Genomic DNA, 20533 nt, shown 5'->3' with positions numbered 1-20533 from the left:
CTCGGCCCATCTGCCGGTCTGCCTGCTCATCCTCTTCTGTCTTTTCACTGTCTGGTCTGAGTAATCACAAGGCTGCTTTGCCCCCGCCGTGCATGAACCCCCCTCCACCGCCAGTGTTTACTCTCACTTTGTCCTTACTCCTGGCAGGCTTGTTGACTAAAATAGCCCCCACCCCCATTTTCCCCCTTTTATTTATTTATTTTTAAACATTTGCACAGCCTATTCTGTCATCCCACGCGTTTTCAGCTCCCGTCGTTTACCTCCCCCTGTCCGCATCCCTCTGGTCAGGGACTGTGCATGTTTGCACACATCTTCCCCGCGTAGTTCGGTGTGTGTTACATGGAAGGAGATGGAGGGTGGGGTGCTCTCTGAGTAAAAAAGAATGAGGATGACCTTTTGCGAGGAAGTGATTTAAATGATGCCCTGTCGTCAGCAGGAAGAGCACTGTGTGAATGTGGATGAGCAATTGTTGTGGAAAGGACGTCACACTTTTTGCACACGCGTAAAGCTGGGGGACAGTGTGCGCACACACACACACACACACACACACACACACACACACACACACACACAGGTTCAGGTTCACATTTTCAATGGAAAATGTCTGGCTGTCTTAAACAACTGTTTGTGTTCGACTGTCTTGTTTATCTGTACTCGATGGGGGTGGGATGTTCAGGAGTGAATGGGAAGACGCAGGAGGAGAAAGAGAGGAAGAGGAAACTAACGAGAGGTGAGGAAGAAGAGGGGAAGGGGAGAAGAGAGGAGAGGAAGTGTGCAGGGGAGAAGAGCTGGATGCAGATGGGGATCTATTCTCTCCGTGCACACAGACAAGATGGAAATGAGTGGGCGTCTGTGACGTCAATCAGTGAACACACACACACTCCCCTCCTCTTCCAGTCCCATGCTAATACATGCTTCACTGCAAACAGCAGCAGTCCTACGGATCACAGGCATAAACATCAGCACACACAAACACCATCTCCACACACACACACACACACACACACACACACACACACACACAGGCACATTCAGATATGCAGAACTGAGTTTAATCTCTGAGCGGCTCGCGGAGCGCAGGATCTCTGCTCTGTTGTTTACACAGAGAGAAAATCTTGTTTGGCGCCACAGATGGCATTTAAAGACACTCAGATCTTTACCAAAGTATAAAACATAAAAAAATTCTAATTTTAAAATTTCAATAAGAAACAAAAAACTGGCATATAAGCCGACTCCAGCGCACGCTTACAGCCACTCTTGTTTTTGTGCAGACCTAATGGAAAGTTGCTGTGCGTATGTAATGTGGAATTATCTTCCTTTTAATGGATGAAGGTTCCGCTGAATTCAGTCCCGGCCTCCGTAGACTTCTCGTGCCATCTTATCGCTGACTGAGGGAATCGAAACAAGAAAATATAAATTCTTCATGTATAACCAAGAATGTACACAATATCACACAAGACAGCATTAGGGGGTTGTTGGAAGAATGAAAAGAAGATGACTACAATTAAGGCATGCTATTGACGCACATAGATGGGTTATCTTGTTGAATGCTGGGTAACTGTACCCCACTGTTCATTTAAATGAGAGGGTGTGAAGAGTCTAAAAGGAATCCACCGCATCTTGTCTTGAACATGAAAAGAACTACTTTCTAAAAGCTGACATTTTTTGAAGGATTTGAGCACAGAAACTGAAATTCGTCAGTGAATGTCACAATACATCATCAGCTACATAGCAGCACTTGTGCTTCTGTATGAAGCAAAACACTTAGTAAACTCACAGCAGCCACCTGCATGTTTTTCTCAGTAAAATGGGCCCCTCCCACTGTCGTAAACCTCCCTTTCCGTCCGCCTGATTGATCACCTCTTATGTAAGCCAGTGTCTTTGCCACACAGCCACCATTAAGATCCATTATGCTGAATTTAGTTTGCATAATTAAAAAAAGAAGTAAGGTCTCGTTGACCCGCGGGTTCCTGAATAAATCTGATAACTAAGAGTGAAGTAGGCAGGCGGGAGGCACAGACAGCCGCTCAGTAAACATAATTGTCTGCCACTATATTCCACATCGGTGCACAATTTTCCACTACTTTAAGAGGAAGTTAAAGCCATCGTGGTGCGAGCTGAGCGTGAAAAACATCACAGATGGGTTGGCGCCGCTCGGAGAGAAAGAAAGTGATATGATCGACAGCTTTGATTCCTCAAGGTTTTCTGATTCAGGGCCCATGTAAGGCGTGCATTTGGCAAGTTCGCCTTTAAGAAATCATCCATCCATGTCACAGAGTCGTGACGACACAGACTTCTATCTAGAGAAATGAAAAAACTATTTTTGAAACACTCCACGCTGCCTGCCCAATTTTTGCTTTTAAGGATGAATTACCGGATAAAGTAAGAGCGCATCCGTTTCAGAGCGGGGGCGGCGCGTGTCTGTGTGTGTGTGGGGGGGGGGGGGGGGGGGATTTGGGTGTGTGGGTGTGGTGGGTAGCATTAATGATGCAGCAGACACTTGTCTTTCTGGCTGCTTTACTTCTTTGAGTATTTATCTCCCCAACCCCCCCCTTCCCCCCCATAATGTTCTCATGTATCCTCAGCTGGAAGAGGACTGAGTCACTGCAGCCATGGAAGCAGGTGGGTGGGTAGGAACACAGTGGATGGGAGGGCGAGGACATGGGTGTGGGATGTGGGGTAGTGGGGATGATGAAGAGGGAGGTTGTAGTGAATGAAAGAGAGAATATATGAATGGTGAATACTGTGTGTCCATTTTATTGCTCTGCACTGCTCAATCACTAAAAGACAAATTCTGTCTGCAAAGGCAAATAAAGCCGTCCCAACTGGTTTTGGACTCTTACAGTCGCTCGCAGGAGACTTTAAAGGGTAATCGAGAGAAAGGAGCAGAAAAATTAATTCATGGGAATATGATCGGGGGAGTGGGAGCAGGGGGAATACATTTGTCGGCAGCCTTAATTATCTTAATACACACTTCAGGCAGAGCTACATGTTTCATCCCTTAAGCCTCCGCTAACCCCAACTTGATGCTTTTCTTTTCTTTTCTTTTTTTACATTTTTTCCCCTGCAGAGGCTAAATGTGCCCACAAGCGATTCCAGATTTAACTCTGAGGTATAAAAAGATTAGGCAATGTGAGCATATCAAACTAGAACCCATATTGTGTTCATAAAATGGTGCTGAGAACATCATCTAACCAAATGTATTGGCCTGAGTGTGTGAGGGACAGAAAGAGACAAAGGCAGATGTGTGGGTGATGTTCTCTTTTTGTCTCACTGAGTTTGAAAATGTTTATTGAGGGTGGACGGGTGGGCAGACCATTAGGAAAATTGATGTGCATGCAGATGTGTGTGGACATGTGTGTGTGTGTTCCTGCTCTGACATCACTGCTGCCGTCACTGCAGCCACCTCACGGTGACTCCCTTGTGACTGAAGGCCTGACAACCTCCCACGCTCTCCCCATCAAACTCCCATGCTCCTGCTCCTCTCTTGCCTGGCTTCATCTATAAACCCACCCCCCTCCCACCTCACTCACTCCTCATCCCCTGCTTTCCGTCTCCTCCTCAGCTCCGTTTCTATATCCATACATCATCGCCGTCCACTAGCTTTTCACCTCACCCACCTTCTTTTCATTCTTCCTGTTTTTTTCCCATCTCTTTCTCCCCCTCATTTGGTGTGTGGGTCTTCCCTGTCTTCCGTCATGCTCTCTGCACCCACAGTGCTCCCTGTCTGTGTCTCTATGGAAACCCTGAGTGGACATGAGTAGCTCAGAGGTCTGTGAAACACTGATACAGACACTATTAGATCACATGCTCCCGTTTCCTCTCAGAAAGCCGCGTGCGTGTGCAAGCCCTACTGTGTGGGAATAGATGCTGCGTGACCATGGCAATACAGCCTCCTCGCAAGATACACCTCGTCTCCCCCTGTGCCAATGACCTATCAGTGGTGTGAAGTGGGAGGAAAGGATGGAATGAGGGAGTAAGGAGGGAGTCCTATTGTTTCATTATACTGTAAGTCTCTTCAATTACTAGCTGGGGAAAGGGACCACCTGATGCCGCCTCTGCACAAATATTTCCATCAGAAGAACACACACAAGGCTGTGTTACCATGGCTTCAGAGGACTCTTGACTTACAGTCATTTCTTAGAGACATACCTTAACCTTATCGCCTTACCTTAAAATATGTCCCCATCTTATTCTGTAGTGATTTAAATTGCTTTATGTCCTCATAAAGATGACAAGTCCCCATAAATATGACTATGTAAACAGATTTAGGACCCCATAGTATCATAAATTCCAACCCATACAAACATACACACACACCGTCCCCCTCCTCTCCTTTCTCCCCGATCACTCTCACACCTCATGAACCGTACTCTCCTCACATTTACACATTGTTGAGCCTGCTGTGTTGCGTAGCTCGTGCGTCATCTGTGTCCAAACACATCAGAAGGACAGGTGATTTGTGATAAGAGGCCTCGCACAGACAGAATTTTACAGCTCTGGGTCGCTCTCCTGGGCACCATCGTTATTTGTCGGTCATGCTTAAGTGGATCATTACAGAGCTTAATCACGGGGAAGGATACGTAAGCTGCACAGCATGTCATTTCGGGAGTGCCATGAGGTTATGAACGTGCGTGCAAAAAGGCAGGAAAATACGATAGTGGAATTCTTTTTCTCTTTGCAGTCGAAGCATTAACCGATTTGAAAAAAGGGGAAAAAAGAATCAGTTTCACTCACATGTGAAGGTTTGTCGAGTCTCCCCTTTATTTTATCAAAATGTACATACAGAAACTACAACAGGACTACATTAAAGAAGACATCAAAATGGGCAGCAATAACAGGGGTCAACAGCTGAACAAACACCCAACCCAGCCCCAGGCCCACCCCATTAACATCCCCAGTGCAGTGAGATAAAGACATGCCAATGATGTCTCACATTTAGGCACTTGATTTCCCTACCGAACCATCTTTGGTCATAGTTGCTGTTGCACGGTTTCAAACTGAGATTCAAACAGGTTTGAGGTGGATCCGAACTCGATTCACGTGGGTTCTGCTGCGAATCGGCCGAAGCCGATGTACGCTGAGAGGAGTCGCATGAGTTTTAAAGCAAATCGGTTTAGACAGAGCTGCATCTGCCAGGTTTAGAGATGACCCAAAGATGGTTTTAACCTGACCGCCTCCATAGAGTAAACCGCAGTATTAATTAAATTAACACTAGATGATACAATACTTCACATGATTACAGAAAAGACTCCACAACAGAAAGGAATCAAGCAGCACATCTTAACACAGTTTACCTGAAAACAACGCAGTGTATTTTCACACGATATACTGGCAATGTTGTTAGACTTTTTTGTAAGAACTAATCAGTCTTTTTACCACTGAGTATAATCTTGGAAAGTCTTGCAAAAATAGATCAATTTTTAATAAATTAAAAGCCTTGTTTTGATTGTAGGATGTGACCTTTTAAGCTACTCATGCATTGTCTAACTTTGTGTGTATACAGTAATATGCGTTACCTTGTATCTCTTTATGTATGTATGCATGTATGTGTGTCTATATGTATGAGAGTGATTTGATAAAAATACTGTACACACTAGTAGACTTATCCCTCTCTCCTTTTTTTGGAATACACCTCTTTCGGTAAAAGGAATAACAAAGTTACATTAAACTGTTTAAGAAGCATAGTAGTCACACAGTATTTGGCAGTGAACAGTCCTAATTTATCCATGCACAATATCAACCACAGGCAAGGTCCACATTCTGAACAAACCCATTAAGAACAACACAGTAAGAACATGGAAAGAGTTTACAAGAATTTAAGACCCTGGAAGTGTGTGTGTGTGTGTGTGTGTGTGTGTGTGTGTGTGTGTGTGTGTGTGTGTGTGTGTGTGTGAGAGAGAGAGAGAGAGAGAATGTCCACAGCACATTTGGTTTCCCAGGGAGACCAAAGGCCTATGACTCATGTAGTGCATACAGCATTTTCTGGAATTTTTAACAATATCGGAAGAATTAGTATTTTCCACAAAGCCCAAATAATTACATATAATCATGTTAGAACCTTACAGAGTACTTGGGGAGTTTAGTGTAAAAACCCACTCAATCCCACCCCCATAGGTCTATTATAGACCAAACAGTTTATCCCTGGATTATATTTCCATTCTCAAGCTTTTTCTTTGGAGCATGCACCATCCCCTAGCTCAATTGTGTATTTTGTGTAATGACATGTGTATCCATGCATGTTTTACACAAGTCCAGTTTGCGGGTGCAGGTGTAAAGGGTAAGGTTGGTACAGCAGAGCTGATCCCCCTTGGGGTATGTAGTAGCTGCAGTAGCTGGGTTCTGCTAGATAGGGGGCAGTGTGCTCAGCAAGGTACGGGGCAGGCTGGTAGAAGCACGTCACATGGTCTGTGTTGGGTATTATGTTCTGCTCTCCCAGAACCTTCAGTGCCAGCACTGTGATCATATTCAGTGTTTGACGCCTTTCGTGTCCCATCAGACACACTGTGCTGTCATCTACCACACGACGCAACGTCATCAAGTACTGGTACTTGCTTCTCTCCTCGCCGATAAAATGGTTCTTCAAGTAGGATAGGATCTTTCGCTGTTGTTCCTGCACGTCAGGGAAATCAATAAAAAAGCGTGAGCACATGTAGCGCTCCAGTGTCTTTATCTGAGTCTCGCTGGCTGGTCGGTAGTCTCGCACCAACAGGTTGCTGTATTTCAACAAGCCACCACCTCGAATCTCTTCGGGGTTCCTGGTAGCAATCAGGCGGTAGCGCAGGTGGTCCATGGCTGCCTCAAAGTCACCATACATGCTCTCTGCCAGGACCTCGACAGCAGGGACTGAGTCAGATGCCTGAGGAGAGTCACACTGTTCAGAAGTGTCTGTGGTTACCTCAGGGGCCTCTTTGTTCTCAGGCACAGAGTTGGCTGCCTCAGTGGCTTCTGGAGAGGCAGATTCCCCGGGGCATTCAGACTGAGAGTGAGGCAGAACATGTGAGGTGGAACTTGGGATAGTGATTGGAAAAGAGACAGGCTCAGTAACCTGAGGCAAAGATGAGATATATTCATGTTCTTTTTTAACCTCCAACTGTAAGAGAGGAACTCCCGGCTGAGGGGAAGACTCTTTAATCTGTTCATCACTGTCCGTGTTTAGTATCAAAGGCTCCATGTCTGAAGATACCTGAGGTACAAGGTCCTCCGACTCCACCGGTGGAGTGAGGCAGAGGAGGGGAGGGCTCAGGCAGGGGGAAGGGGGTGTGAGACAGAGCGGTGTAGGGCTCAAGCTGAGCATTGGAGGGGTGAGGTAAGGAGGCGAGCTGAGGCAGGATGAGGTAGGGCTGAAGCTTAGGGTTGGAGAGCTAAAGCTAGTAGCAGGGCTGACAGTGCTTAGCATCGGAGACGAGAGGCAGTGAGATGGAGGGGTCAGGCATGGGGGAGGGCTGAGGATGGGGGGCGGGGGAGTTAGGCAAGGAGGGGACAGACTAACTACTGGAGGGGTGAGACAGGACACAGGAGGTGTAACACAGTGGACAGGAGAAGCTGGACTGAAGGCGGACCCTTGCGGGCTGTCACTTGGTTGATTCACAGCCATCTTTTTGGTCTCTTGTTCTGTTCTGGAACTAGAAGGATCTGACTGTGAAACTAACATGTCTGCTGAGTCAAGGGGCTCTACTTGTTTGGCAGTTTCTGTAGGGGAGGACTGACTGGGCTCACTGAAATCCACATGTGTAGTTGGTGTTTCAGTAGGGCTCTGAGTAGCCGTTTCACCTGGGTCTTCTGTGGCTAACTGAGAAACCGGTGGGTCTTGAGGTAAAGCAGACATGGAATTCAGAGTAGAGGTGGAGATTATATCAAGGGCTGGATCCGGAGCTGGGCTAAAGTTAAGATCTGAAGCTAGGTTACTGGAAGGACTAGGTTCAGAATTAGTCTTAAAAGGAATGGTGCTTGTTGGGGTAGCTGTAGAGTTTGAACTGGAAGCAGTTGGCTCTGTGTTAAAGGCTATCTCGGGGCTCGCGTGAGGGTTTGACTCCAGGCAGGGCACAGAAACGAGTAACTCGTTTTCGGGGAGTGAGCTGGGGTTAGGACTGGGGGTGACCTTTCTGCACATCCTCCGAGGGGGTTTGGGGGATGAGTGTTTGAGCACCACCATGTGAGATAGTCTCTCTGAGGCCTTACAAGGGGGAGCAGAGGAGGTCTTTTTGTCAGAAGAAAGGCTAGGTGGTGGAAGTAAAATATCCTGAGTATCTGGAGGGTTAGCGGCATCAAGTGTGTTAGGTGTTTTTTCTGAGTTTTCTGTTTGTTGTGTGTTGTCAATCTCCAGCAAATCCTGTGCGTCAGGAAGCTGTGTGCTGCAAAGTGTGAGAGCGGAAGAGGAGGAGCAGGAACAATCAATACCCTGTGTGTTCTCTGTGATTTCACATATTTCTGTGTCAGTTTTCCTCTCTTCTTCTATTTCTTCCTCTGTTTCTGCATTTTGTTCATCTGCTAACTTGTGTGAGGATGTACTAGTGTGTAGAGCTGGCACATGTTGTGTTTTATCTTCCTCACTGCTGCTTTCATACTCTCCGAAAGACTTAGATACGTTTGTTTTATCAGATTGCTCTGTACTGCGAGGGCTTTCTCTAAGGTTCAGACACTCTCCCTGGGTTTCGTTTGAGGTTTTTGGCATCTCAGACTGTCCCATCTGCTCTGCTAGTTCTTTCTGTTCATCAGGGGGTTTTGTGTGGTTAGCAAGTTCTTTCTGGACAGAGAGTTCTCCGTGGTTTGAATGTGCTGGTGGTAAGTCGTCACAGGGCTTCGCTTGCTTTAACTGTTCTACCTTTGTTGAGCCTTCAGTCTTTTCCAAGAGCTCTGGCTCATGTTCAATCTGAGCTGGTGGTTCAGCTTCCTCAGGGGCTTGTTTCTTTTCTGACAAAGATGTCTGGCCTGTCTGGTTTAAGTTTTCTCCGTGCTCTGACACTTCCTTCAACCCTTCAGGTATTTTCTCTTTGCTGTCTTTCTCCAGTGCTGTGTGTTTTGTCTGGTTTGAATGTACAGTTTGTTGCGAGAATTCGGTCTGAGAATTGTTTTCCTGCACCTCATCTCTCTGTTTTATCTGGCTGTTTTCAGCACCTTCTTCACCGAAAATGTCTCTGTCTGTGGGCTTTTCTGTTTCTGGCGCAGCTGTTTGATTCAGCAGGGAAGGAGAGTATTTATTCTGATTCTCTGCGGGCTGGTCCTTAACTTCAACCTTATTCATTTTGCGCTGCGAGTCCTTCTGCATGTAAGACTCTAGAAGACGATCCAGAATGATCTGGAAGGAGTCTACGCTGAACTCAAATTGGCGCCTGAGCGCACTCACAAATTTGAGCTCCAGGTTTTTGCCACTGTTGTTTGAGAGGGAGATGAGGCTCCAGCGGTCATGTTCGTTGAAGACTTTTACCATTTTCTGGACATAGGCCTCTTTCATTGTGGCGTTGCTGATCCGTTCCCTGTTGACTGCAGCAGGCAGAAAGTCCAGCAAGCAGCCCAGCACTGACTCTTTGATCACCTGGGAGGGCAAAAAGTTAACAGCATGACAGCTACAACTAATCACAACGATCTACTGAAATAAAAATCATTGCTGTGGTTTAGGTTTTGGTATAATCTAATTAAAACAAGCATGATCGATTCAGCTACAAATTAATTATGGTTAGGATTACAATATCATGTTTAACAGAACCCCAGTAAAAATCATTTGCAACCCCTACATGGCTTATTCAATGCTGTCAGCGCAGGTAACTGGTGTCTAAACGCTACAGTAATCTCACCTGGAACTCCTCTTGAGTGGGCAACTCCACTCCAAAGATGATGTCCAAGTCCTTGTAGCTTGTTCCGTTGTCTCGGACAAGGACGTGGCTGGCCGTGGAGCCGTTCAGACGAACATCTCTAACTGTGATTCCCTGCTTCTGCAGCCTGGCCCGCACGGCAATGATGATGTCACGAGGACGCAGCTCCAGCGTGGGAAAATTCCCACGGCCGTGGATTGGAACCACCTCTGAAAGAACCTGATGGAGAACCTCCACCTGCTCAGCGTTCAGGCTGTGAAATCGCTGACTGGATTTCTTTTCAGACATGCTGCTGCCCTGAAGGGAGGGATGACAATGAGAGTTTATTACAGCTCCTCAATGAAATATGCTGTGTGTTTCTCTCTCTCTCACACACACACACACACACACACACACACACACACACACACACAGTATCACTCATATGCACACTCTCTGCCAGTCTGCTGTCTGCAAGTCACAGCTTGGCTGACAGCTTTTCCACAATGCTAATGTAACTGCTGTGTTGACAAGCTGACACATGGAGCAAACCACGCAGATGTGCTTTGCATAAATACTCTTCAACTGTTCACCCAGGTCACAGCAAATTATGGGGAAGTGGTCGAGTTACAAAAAGAGTCTGAAATGCTTTACAGTATTTACTGCTCATGACTTACAACGTGTTAATTAGTCACTTTATTTACACTCCATCTATTAATTGCTGGCTCAGGATTTAATGTAATTCCTTTAACTCAAAATATAACATTTACTTAGCCTTTGTATAAGATAATAATAAAAGATAATAAAATGCAACCTTTGTTTATTATTTTCACCGGACAAGAAAGGGTTAAGTTGAATGAGTCATCACCAGCAGACTGCATTAATCACACCAACGTCACTAATTAAAGACACACATCTGTTTTTGTGGCCGTGTGTGCAGCACATGATGCGTGCATATTACAATCAATAACTCCATCCATTTGTGGGACTGCATGTTAAATGTATAAAAAAAAATTCCAACCCAAATTGAAACAAAGAGAAATTAAATAAGAGCTAATTATGCTGTTTGGCATTTAACATGTGGAGTCCTCCTGGCACTTACACACTCAGCCTCTGCATCCAGACTCCATTAATAAATCTCTAAAGAGTCAAAATATTTTCAATAAGCTGCACAATATCTTTATTTGCCTAACCAAGTCAGTCTGAAGAGTCTCTGTTAAGTGACTGAGTGTGCGATTGTGAGCGCCTGTCAAAGTGTTTCGGCGAGTGAGTGCTCGTGTTCGTGTTTGCAACTGTGGTTCATAGCAGCCCATTATGATCTATTGTTTGCTTTAATCAATAGTTGTCACTCAGTGCTACAGCTGAATGCAGCTGATTGCTATGATTTGTCAATACTAGCAGGCTAAACAGTGGGATAATAATGAGCAGTAATCGGATGCTTTCTGGTATCATTTAGTCAGACACCAGAGGGTTATAGTCTGTAACAACCACAAACAAAATCTATAATGGGGGCGTCTTAGAAAGCTTTGCATGCATTTCAACAAACACTAAATCAGCATAAGTGCAGATCGTACATAAAGCTACAGAAGTACAGAAGTTGCTGTTTTTTGAAGAACTGCTTACCAGGATGAAAAGAAGTTGAGTCTTAGAGCACAGAGCTCCTAAATAGCTTTTGTGGATGAGACATCGGCTCACGTGTCCCACTTTAACCAGGCAAACTTCACATCGCAAAATGATCATACATCCAGAGCTGATACAAACACCTCCAGATGTTTACACTTATCACACGCACAGCGACACAATATGTTGACGAGGCACTGCAGGAGCGTTTTTCCAACTGGCCCCTTGTATTTCCCCCACAACCCCCCTCCCCCTTTCTCACTCTCCTGCAAACTTGCAGCCTGAGTGACTCATCCAGGCGTATCGGCTCAGCTCACACATAATCTATAGCCACTGAAAACCCAACAAATCTGAGAAGCTCATACACACTGGGCTACATGTACAAACAAACAATAAGGCTCTGTAAACTCAGGTGAATGTCTTGTGTATAAAATCTGTCAAGTAGCACACAGGAGGGAGAGTTAGTCCTGTGGTTAGAATACTCTAAATATATGTCCTTTATATATACCTATATATAGACAGACAGACAGACAGACACACACACACACACACATACATACATGCATATATGTTATTTGCATGCAAGTCCTTGATTTTTACTTTTATCCCCTTGAAATATTATAAACATATGAATACTGAAGTGGAAGACAACTCAGTAGGCTACTTACTGAGCTTATAACACAATATTTACTGAGAAGAAAGCCTGTATTTTTAAATGCAGTGCTTGAGTTCACCAGTACATTGCTAAAATAAAGAAATAAATAAGAAATAAAAATACAGCTATTAATTTTTCCCATAAAAGTTAACACCTGTTGGGTGTTATAGTTCACCACTTGTACAGTTTCACAGTCCTGTGGCAAGTGGAGGCAATTAAGCGCAATGAAGTGCCTGCCAGGGTAAAGGGCAGCACTCGTGAGAATTAAAAACTTAAAAACGGGATTAAAAGAAAAAAAAAAACTTCACAGAGCTGAGTGTTCTTACCTGTTGCTGAGGCATCTGAGGGAGCGAGCGGCTCCTGACTTGTCAGCGGGATGAAACAGCGGGTATCCACCGAGCTACAGGTCCGGAGAGTTCGTGTTTTCTACTGGCTTTGTTTTTTCTTTTGAAGTCCCTGCCCGCTCCGTTTAGACTCGATGCTGACGCGGCTGGGTCCCTTATAAGGCATGCGTTGCCAGAATCTGCGCGCGAGTTCATTCGGGCGCTGTCCGGGAGGCGCGTGGTGCTGAAATGAAGAATGAAACGAGTCCTCGCGCTCTTGTTTCTCCTTCGGCAGCCTGGAGCGTAACGCAGTTTCCATAGCGACCTGCCGTCATTCAGTTATGACTGGGGAGTGCGCGTGCACACGCGCGCGGATGAGTGCGCGTGCAGCAGTCTTCTCACAACAATGGTGGAGTTGTGGTGGTAAAGAGGGCGTTAACAAGTGTCAGGGATAATTCGAGTGTTCGTGCCAGGCCTGCATTAAGAAGAATAAAAGTTTACAGGACGAACTAATCACAGCCGTGCAACCTGTGCGTGTACCAACAAATCCTCACTTTATTATGTGGCCTTTCTGTGTGTTTGACGTGTCAGCGCTGAACTCAACTGCTACCACATCACCTCAGTATTACACCGTGGCTGAGGTTGAGGCCATAAATGTCGGGACATATGGTTTTGGGGGGACATTTTCTCAACCGCTTCTCATCACGAAAACATCATTATATCTAATGCTGTGTCCACACAAAGTGTCAGCAGATACAGTATGAGTCATCCATGCAGCTCCCTCCCCCTAACCCAGCCTTAACCCCCCCCTCCCCAAACCCGAGCCTTCTTTGGCTGGCCGATGCACGCACACACTGGAACACTTTCTCTATCTGGACAATTACAGCCAATAATCCTTCTCCCCCCTTCATACTGCAAATTCGTGCTCCATCCCTTAAAAACCTACTTGCACAAATCCCCGCGCGTGTTCCCTTGCCGTGTTAGCTCACACAGCCATTCTTTCCGCGGAACTCTATAAACAAGCAGTTCCAGATGTTACCTAGTTACGTGTTAATGCATCCGCAATAAAGTGGAAGGATATGCGTGAAAGCGTTAAGTCAAACACGGCTGGCTCTGTGGAAAAGGTAAATTTACTCCTTCTCTCTCTCGCTCTCTCTCTCTCTCTCTCTCTCTCTCACACACACACACACACACACACACACACACACACACACACACACACACACACACACACACACACACAAATGACGTCACTAGACGTGTACCCCAACCTACCGATACCGGGTAAACTATTTTTAGCCTGGATGGAACTTGTCTGCTTTGCTTTGGACACGCGCACCCAGTCCACTTTTCCAACGGTCGTGACGTAGAAGGCGCGAGCACGTCACGCAGAATCGTGATCAAGTGTGACGACGGTGAAAGGTGGCCAGAAGTATCAGCGATTGTATTCAAAGATAAAGATTAACTAAGATGGTTCACACATCTCTCTTCTGCCCCGATATAAAGGTTTTAGTCATAGATCGACATTGTTAATGCAGATAATTTATTAATTAGTGACAAAGCTTATTTTGTACGTGTAAATATGGGCCGAATAGTGGGCTATTAATAAAATATAGATGCAAATGTTGAGAAAAAAGGTCATAAATACCACCAAAAACAAGAAGGAACATTCGGGAATAGTCGTCGTGTCTAATAGACGCTCTTTGGCGCATGCGTGATAAGAGAATTCCTAATCTTTCACACTTAGTAGCATTTTTTGCGAGCGATGGAATTTATTTTTGTAACTGCCTAACCAACGGATTAATATTTCACGATTATAAGAGCATTTTGGGGGACAGAAAGACAAATAAAAAAATCTACCACTCTTTTTTAACCGAATTAAAACAAAAGCGGAAGTATCTGCAACCGATGCATCTTGCCTCGCTACACTGCCGTATGGTACAACCCTCAAAAAATCAAAACAAGCATCTCCGGTTGAAAAAAAGCGAGTGTCTGGATGCTACTTTGTACATTACGAAACTCAGTAGTTGTCTCAGAAAAAGACTTTTATCATGTCGAATATGGAAAGTATCCTTTCATTTGTACTCTTACGTACATTTGCCTAGCAAAACCGTAGCTAGTCATAAGCTGGGCTTAAGCTAACTCTTTCATACATGGAAGTTCTGCTCTGTTGTGTCGTTATGAGCAAAAACCTGACCTTGTTTTCACGTTTTTCTTTTTATATTTGGCTAAATTTTCGCTAGCATCATGAGAACCACTGACTTGGGTTAAATAAGCTAGATGTATTCAGACTCGTCCTCATAGCATTAAATTGTAATTTGGATTTATTACCAGTGCTCTGCTAACATGAAACAACCCCTTGACCAGCTGCTCAAGAACACTTGTTCAACCTGAAGTTTGCTGCCAAGGAGCTACAGCGTAACTCCAGGAAATGTGATAAAGAGGAAAAGTCAGAAAAAACTAAAGTGAAGCAGGTTGGTTTATTACACTTATTAGAGTCTTGAAAAGCTGGCCCACAGTATAACTGCACCGCGTGTTACACTGTGTGTGTATGCTGTGTTTCTCAGGCTATCCAGAAGGGTAATATGGAGGCAGCCAGGATCCATGCAGAGAACGCCATCCGGCAGAAGCACCAGTCCATCAACTTCTTGAGGATGAGTGCCCGGGTGGACGCTGTAGCCTCTAGGGTCCAGACAGCTGTCACTATGAACCAGGTCAGGACTGTGGGTCATGGGTTTGCAGGCCACTTCTCTTGCTTTTCCACTGTAATGTAAACGATGACCACCGAAAAACTCTTTTAATGGCATACATTAAGACAGAGAATGTTCCCTGGCTTGAGTTGGTTGTACTTTGCTTTTTACGTTCCATTCAAAGTCAAAATCAGTTTTGCTTCTCTTGGATTGCAGTGATTCTAAAGAATGATATAAGTAATTATAGTTGTGTACTGCAACTATTCCAGATATTTGTCACACATTCAGATGTGTAAATATAGTGGGGTTTTTTTTTTTTTCATTTTTAAAAGGTTATATATGTAAACCAGATTTCATCGTAGCCTTGCATGTGCTATGACATCAAAACCTCTTGTCCTACATTTACAAGGAGTGTGCTCGTTCACCACATCAAATGTTATGCATGTATTTTTTTCACTGTGCATGTTCTGAAAATGACATCTTATTTCAGAAGAGGTGAAAAGCGCAGCCACTTCAGAGTCAGGCAAAAGGGCTCGCAGACATGCAAACAAAAAGACACCAATAACATAATGTCATTAGAGGCGCTTTAGACCTTGTGCTATTAGCTCCTCGCTCTTGTGAGAGTGACGGCCTCTTTTAAATTGCTTTAATTCAGCATCACTACAGGAAAGGCACCTTTTCACAGAGTAAAGCGTAATAATGTCTGCAGAAATGGAAGGAGTGCGTGAGATGTTACAGCCGAGCAACACCTCTGAGCACCCTTGTGTGTTGCTATAATACCGCTGCCTCTCATTAAAGCTAATGCCATCGCATTTATTATAAACCCATTTACCGCAGCTTGTTTACCTAATGGTAGGTTTGTTTTTGACTAGATTAATCTTTAATCAGCATCATCCTAGAACTATTAGAGGTGCTTCTAGTGTGAGAGAGTCATGATAGAGTGTCTAGTTAAAAGGGTTAAAGTGACACCTAGTGGACACGTTGGAAAACAGCACCCAAGCTTCAGTGGTTTATTTCATGTTTTGTTTTCCCAGGTGTCAAAATCCATGTCTGGAGTGGTGAAGTCTATGGATGCTACACTGAAAAGCATGAACCTGGAGAAGGTTAGAGGCTGTTTGCAGCATATGGCACAAAAACTATTCAGGAAATTTCTATTCGTTAATTCGTTTTTTGGGCTCACTGTGTTTCTGCACAGATCTCTGCACTGATGGACAAGTTTGAAAAGCAGTTTGAAACTCTTGACGTGCAGACAGCTCAGATGGAGGATACCATGAGCAGCACCACCACTCTAACGACGCCTCAGGTAACACTTCCTGTTATCTCCCAAGAAGGAAACATTCCTGAGCCCTTGTTGCTGCTTATGCATGCAGGATCACTGCATACTTATTCAGTTGTTTCATTTCTAAAGGCCTTTTTTTTTTAAATTACTATTTGCTTGTTGGGTCCCTAGAATGAAGTGGATATGCTGTTGCACGAGATGGCTGATGAAGCCGGGTAAGATCTCTACGCTGTCTAAAAGCATTAGGAAAGAAATTGGCAACTGCAGTGTATAAAATGAACTGTACTAAAAGCTTTATTCAAATGACTTTCATTAAGATCGAGGATGCACCTCTTTCACTGTTTACAAGGCTGCTTTGAAACACAAAAGGCTCATTAATATTAATTAATTAGATTTTTATTTTTCAGTTTGGATCTTAATCTGGAGCTTCCTGCAGGCCAGACCTCTTCACTGGCTTCATCTGTGGCATCAGCAGAGCAGGTAAGATATCCCAGTAGAGCAGGGCGATATGAGCAAAAATATTTATCACAATATACATTTGAAAATTTGAGATAACGATATAACTGACGATATAATTGACACTAGACAAAATACTTTACAACTCCACAACTTTATTAGTGCAATGTATTTTCACTTAAACAAGCAGCTGTTTTTTATGTGCATTAAAGTTATATAAAAAATTTAACTGTGCAAATGCAAATTCCTTGCTGACAGTTTAACCAAAAGGCATTTCCAGTGGAAATTGGCCGACATATCCTCAGCATAACCATGTATAATATCCACAAAACTTAAAAAAAGAGGTTATACACACACAATACGATAATATTATGTTGAAGCACAGTACGTATCACTCTGCGAGGCTCCTGCCTACGATAGCCGTAATGCTCCGAAAATCCATCAAGTGGTGCGGGTTCGTAGGCAGGAGCTTCGCAGAGTGATACGTACTGTGCTTCAACATAATATTACCGTATTGTGTGTTTGACAGATTTTTGAGCGACGTGTACCAAATAAAATCATTTAGAGGTCAGTAAACACAACCACAATTCATACATAAGACACACAGGATTATAAGGGGCACTGTAGATTTTCAGGTAGCATGCTCTACCAAAAATAGTGCTTTGTTGTGTATCTGATGGATGAAAGCTAAACCAGTTCCACACCACTGAAGTTGCAGCATTTTTACAAACCAATTCTGGTTCATTCGTTTCATTCAACGATCCGCTTTCGCCCTTCTCATTCTCCGTCGCCGTCATGCTTTTTCTGCATTGTGTGTATGAAAACAAAGGCACTGCGCATGCGCGTTTTACCCGTATTCTATCGCGATATTTCATTTCTTATCGTTGCCCAACATTATACCGGTATTACCGTGAACAGTATGATATGGCCCAGCCCTATATACCAGCTGTTAAACATCCATCCTTTAGAGCAGCGGTCCCCAATCCCCGGGCCTCGGACCGCTACCAGTCCGTGAGTCGTTTATGTGTGATATCTGACAGGGTTTTATTGAAGCGAGTCATCAGCACGACCCTCTGGTGGACAAAAAAAAAATCTGTGCCAAATCAAGCATGCTGATCCATCCGCTGTGCCGATCCCACGGGGCAAGTGAATGTACCTACTTCAAACCCATAAGTATGCAGGTCACTCTGTTATTGTTAAGCCGAATTTATGGTTCAGTGAGGGCAGCGCAGCCGGGGATAGCCCATCTACCTGCAGACCAGTGTGTGGGCTACTCTTGCTTGTGCTGTGGAGAACAGTGTAAGTGTGAAACTGAGTGTAAAGATCAATGAAAAGTGTCCACTGACCCGCTGTCTGTGCTTTTCATGCTGTATTTTTGAAGTCACTAAAGGTTTTTTTTGCGGTTCTCCAGTTCCCAGTAAACTCCACTGTTGCTCCTTTCTCTATTCCAGCCCACTTGTCAACCAGTCAGCATTTAGCGAACGCATATGACTTCCGCTTTCAGTGACATGCAGTTGGAATTTTGGAAAACTGCAGAGGAGCAAGTCTGTGTTGGGTGAAAACCGTGATACACTCGTTGTCTGAATGGTAGTGTGTACGCTGGAGGACACGTTTACGGGACCTTAAATTACGCTTTAGCCTGACTAAACCATCAGAAACAGACTTCATGAGGGTGTGCTGAGGGCCCGATGTCCTCTAGTGAGCTCTGTGCTCACCGCCCAGCATGTGGAGCCCGATTTGCATTTTCCATAGAACACCAGGATTGGCAGGTCCACCACTGGTGCTCTGTGCTTTTCACAGATGAGAGCAGGTTCACCGTGAGCACATGTGACAGACGTGAAAGGGTCATGAGAAGCTGTGGAGAATGTTATGCTGCCTGTGACATCGAACATTGATTCTGCAGGTTGATCATTTTCTTTTTCATCAAACGATGTGACATCCCTTCACTCCTAACGCATTACCTTGTCCAATCAGTGTAGATATCGATGTGATTTACTTTCCCAGTGAGATCTGATGTGTTTTCAAAGTGTTCCTTTAATTTATTTGAGTGATACACGTTCTTCACATGCCATTAAGGGTCAGTCAGTGGGATCTGTGGAACGTGTGAAGCCACAAAAAGGATCATCATTTTCTTTCCTGTTTAAGGAAACTTGTCTTTTATTGAGGTTTTCTTCGGTTTGTTTTGTCCTTTTTGTTAGTGTGATTACTTTGTTACTCATCTTTAACCTCCTAAGACCCGAACTCTTCCATTGCATGCATTTTTAATTTCTCTTTGATATTTGGGCATATTGGGGCCCGATGAATGTAAAAACAAAGAATTACCACATTTTTTTTTCTTACCTTTTCCTGTTTTTAAGAAAAATAAGAGCCACATGTGAAGATATTTGTTTAAAATTTTGATAGAACAGTAGCAGTAAAATGTCCTCGTAAGTGGATATCAGGCCCTTGTAGAGTAATTAAGTATTTTGGTCTAAATAACCTAAAATGTGATGTCCACATATGTGGACGCCAGGTCCTTGGAGGTTAAAGAATATTGCTGTCTGTCAGGCTTAACCCTGTATCCCTCACACAGTTACAGCAGTGAGCTGGTTGGATTTTACTTAATGGCTCACCCTCTGTTTCACTGTATTACATTTGGATGAAAATTGCTTGAAAACCAAGAGATTGGTTAGCGCCCCCCTGGGAACAAGTGCTAGGAAAAAATGTGTATTCCCAGATAGCAAAAGATAGCGAATGAAAATTTGAATTTCAATCATTTAGCAGGTTTCTGGAAGTTGCAAGGATTTTGGATCGCCAGGTGGTCACTGACTGGTTTCCGGGCATGCACGACTGGGAAGATAGCTAACAATATCTTAGTACCTGCAGCCCTCACTAGGATGACCTGCTGTCTGTTGTTTTGAACATGTGTACATGATGCTGGCTGCAAACTAAATCTACCTACAAGTATAAATATTTAAAGGAGCCGGAACATAAAAGATTTACAGTTTTAATAACTCTGTTCTTTTCTTCAGCCCTAAGAACACACAAAATCAATATATCGAACTGGACTATGAATGATTGAAAACCAAAGCTCCTGTAATAAATGTTTCCTTTGACCTAGCTGTCTCCATCTGCTGATTTCTCTCTCGTCTTTCGTGCCGTCATCAGGATGAGCTCTCCCAGAGGCTGTCCAGGCTGCGAGACCAGGTGTCATAGTGACACGGCGAGGAAAACAACAAGAAGGAGCAAAAACACGGAAGGGCCAATAAAAACAAAAAGTGCAATGTGCCTGCAGGCTTCATGCCCTCCTTTATATTCTTTTTTTTTTTCTTTTGAGAAAAGCCTGAAAGCAGAAAATGATGTTTTTATAAGAAAGCAGGCTTTCAGTCCTGCAAGTGCGTACAGCTATTACCTCAGTCTAAGCTGGTTATGTTGCATGTGTATATAATGCAAAGCAAAGTAATATATTTATTTATGTACTAATTTATTTCCTAACTGAATGGATATTGTAAGTGTGTACTTTTACTGCTACTGCTGACGGTGTTGACACTTTTGTTTTTTGCTTCCAGTGTCAGCTTTGCTGTCGTAATACAAAATTCTCCAGGTGAAATAGTTTCCTTGAGTATTTAATAGAATTTTCTTCATGTAGCAGTAACCACTCCAAAGGCTCACACCGCACTGCTATTCACAAACGCAAAGTCATTAAAAGTATTGCAAAATCTCATCCTTGTCATTTTTTT

General features: G+C 44.1%; 2 protein-coding genes across 8 annotated transcripts; one reads left to right on the top strand and one right to left on the bottom strand.

Moving 5' to 3' along the window:
- Window positions 1-5339: 5339 nt before the first annotated feature.
- tent5d (terminal nucleotidyltransferase 5D) lies at window positions 5340-13793 on the bottom strand. 3 transcript variants are annotated; one of them, XM_082506915.1, is made up of 4 exons: window positions 12944-13173; window positions 12393-12864; window positions 9795-10109; window positions 5340-9535 (listed from the first exon to the last, which is right to left on the bottom strand). In XM_082506915.1, the coding sequence occupies exons 2-4, from the start codon at window positions 12405-12407 to the stop codon at window positions 6245-6247; spliced, it is 3621 nt and encodes a 1206-aa protein (XP_082363041.1). In that variant the 5' UTR covers window positions 12408-12864; window positions 12944-13173; the 3' UTR covers window positions 5340-6244. The 3 variants fall into 3 exon arrangements, with proteins under 3 accessions (XP_082363041.1, XP_082363042.1, XP_082363040.1); XM_082506916.1 differs by lacking the exons at window positions 12393-12864; window positions 12944-13173 and adding an exon at window positions 13665-13793; XM_082506914.1 differs by lacking the exon at window positions 12944-13173 and having other exon boundaries at window positions 12393-12939.
- LOC309690085 (charged multivesicular body protein 1B1-like) lies at window positions 13438-20517 on the top strand. 5 transcript variants are annotated; one of them, XM_082506940.1, is made up of 8 exons: window positions 13438-13513; window positions 14724-14863; window positions 14957-15103; window positions 16114-16182; window positions 16275-16382; window positions 16530-16573; window positions 16766-16838; window positions 19915-20517. In XM_082506940.1, the coding sequence occupies exons 3-8, from the start codon at window positions 14975-14977 to the stop codon at window positions 20239-20241; spliced, it is 750 nt and encodes a 249-aa protein (XP_082363066.1). In that variant the 5' UTR covers window positions 13438-13513; window positions 14724-14863; window positions 14957-14974; the 3' UTR covers window positions 20242-20517. The 5 variants fall into 5 exon arrangements, with proteins under 5 accessions (XP_082363066.1, XP_082363065.1, XP_082363067.1 ...); XM_082506939.1 differs by having other exon boundaries at window positions 13462-13513; window positions 14757-14863; XM_082506941.1 differs by lacking the exon at window positions 13438-13513 and adding an exon at window positions 13815-13895 and having other exon boundaries at window positions 14757-14863.
- The last annotated feature ends 16 nt before the right edge of the window (window positions 20518-20533 follow it).

This window comes from Aulonocara stuartgranti (genome assembly GCF_965226115.1).
Source record: "Aulonocara stuartgranti genome assembly, chromosome: 2".
Classification (NCBI taxonomy): Eukaryota; Metazoa; Chordata; class Actinopteri; order Cichliformes; family Cichlidae; genus Aulonocara; species Aulonocara stuartgranti.
This window is presented reverse-complemented; position numbering and strand designations above follow the sequence as displayed.

What these genes read in the sequence shown, in the direction of transcription:
- LOC309690085 (XM_082506938.1), top strand. An exon ending in CAGCTGTCACTATGAACCAG is followed by an intron (nt 15,104 to 16,113) that starts GTCAGGACTGTG and finishes TTGTTTTCCCAG; the next exon opens with GTGTCAAAATCCATGTCTGG. An exon ending in CTGTGGCATCAGCAGAGCAG is followed by an intron (nt 16,839 to 19,914) that starts GTAAGATATCCC and finishes CCTTTGACCTAG; the next exon opens with CTGTCTCCATCTGCTGATTT.
- tent5d (XM_082506915.1), bottom strand. An exon ending in CCACTCAAGAGGAGTTCCAG is followed by an intron (nt 9,536 to 9,794) that starts GTGAGATTACTG and finishes TTGCCCTCCCAG; the next exon opens with GTGATCAAAGAGTCAGTGCT.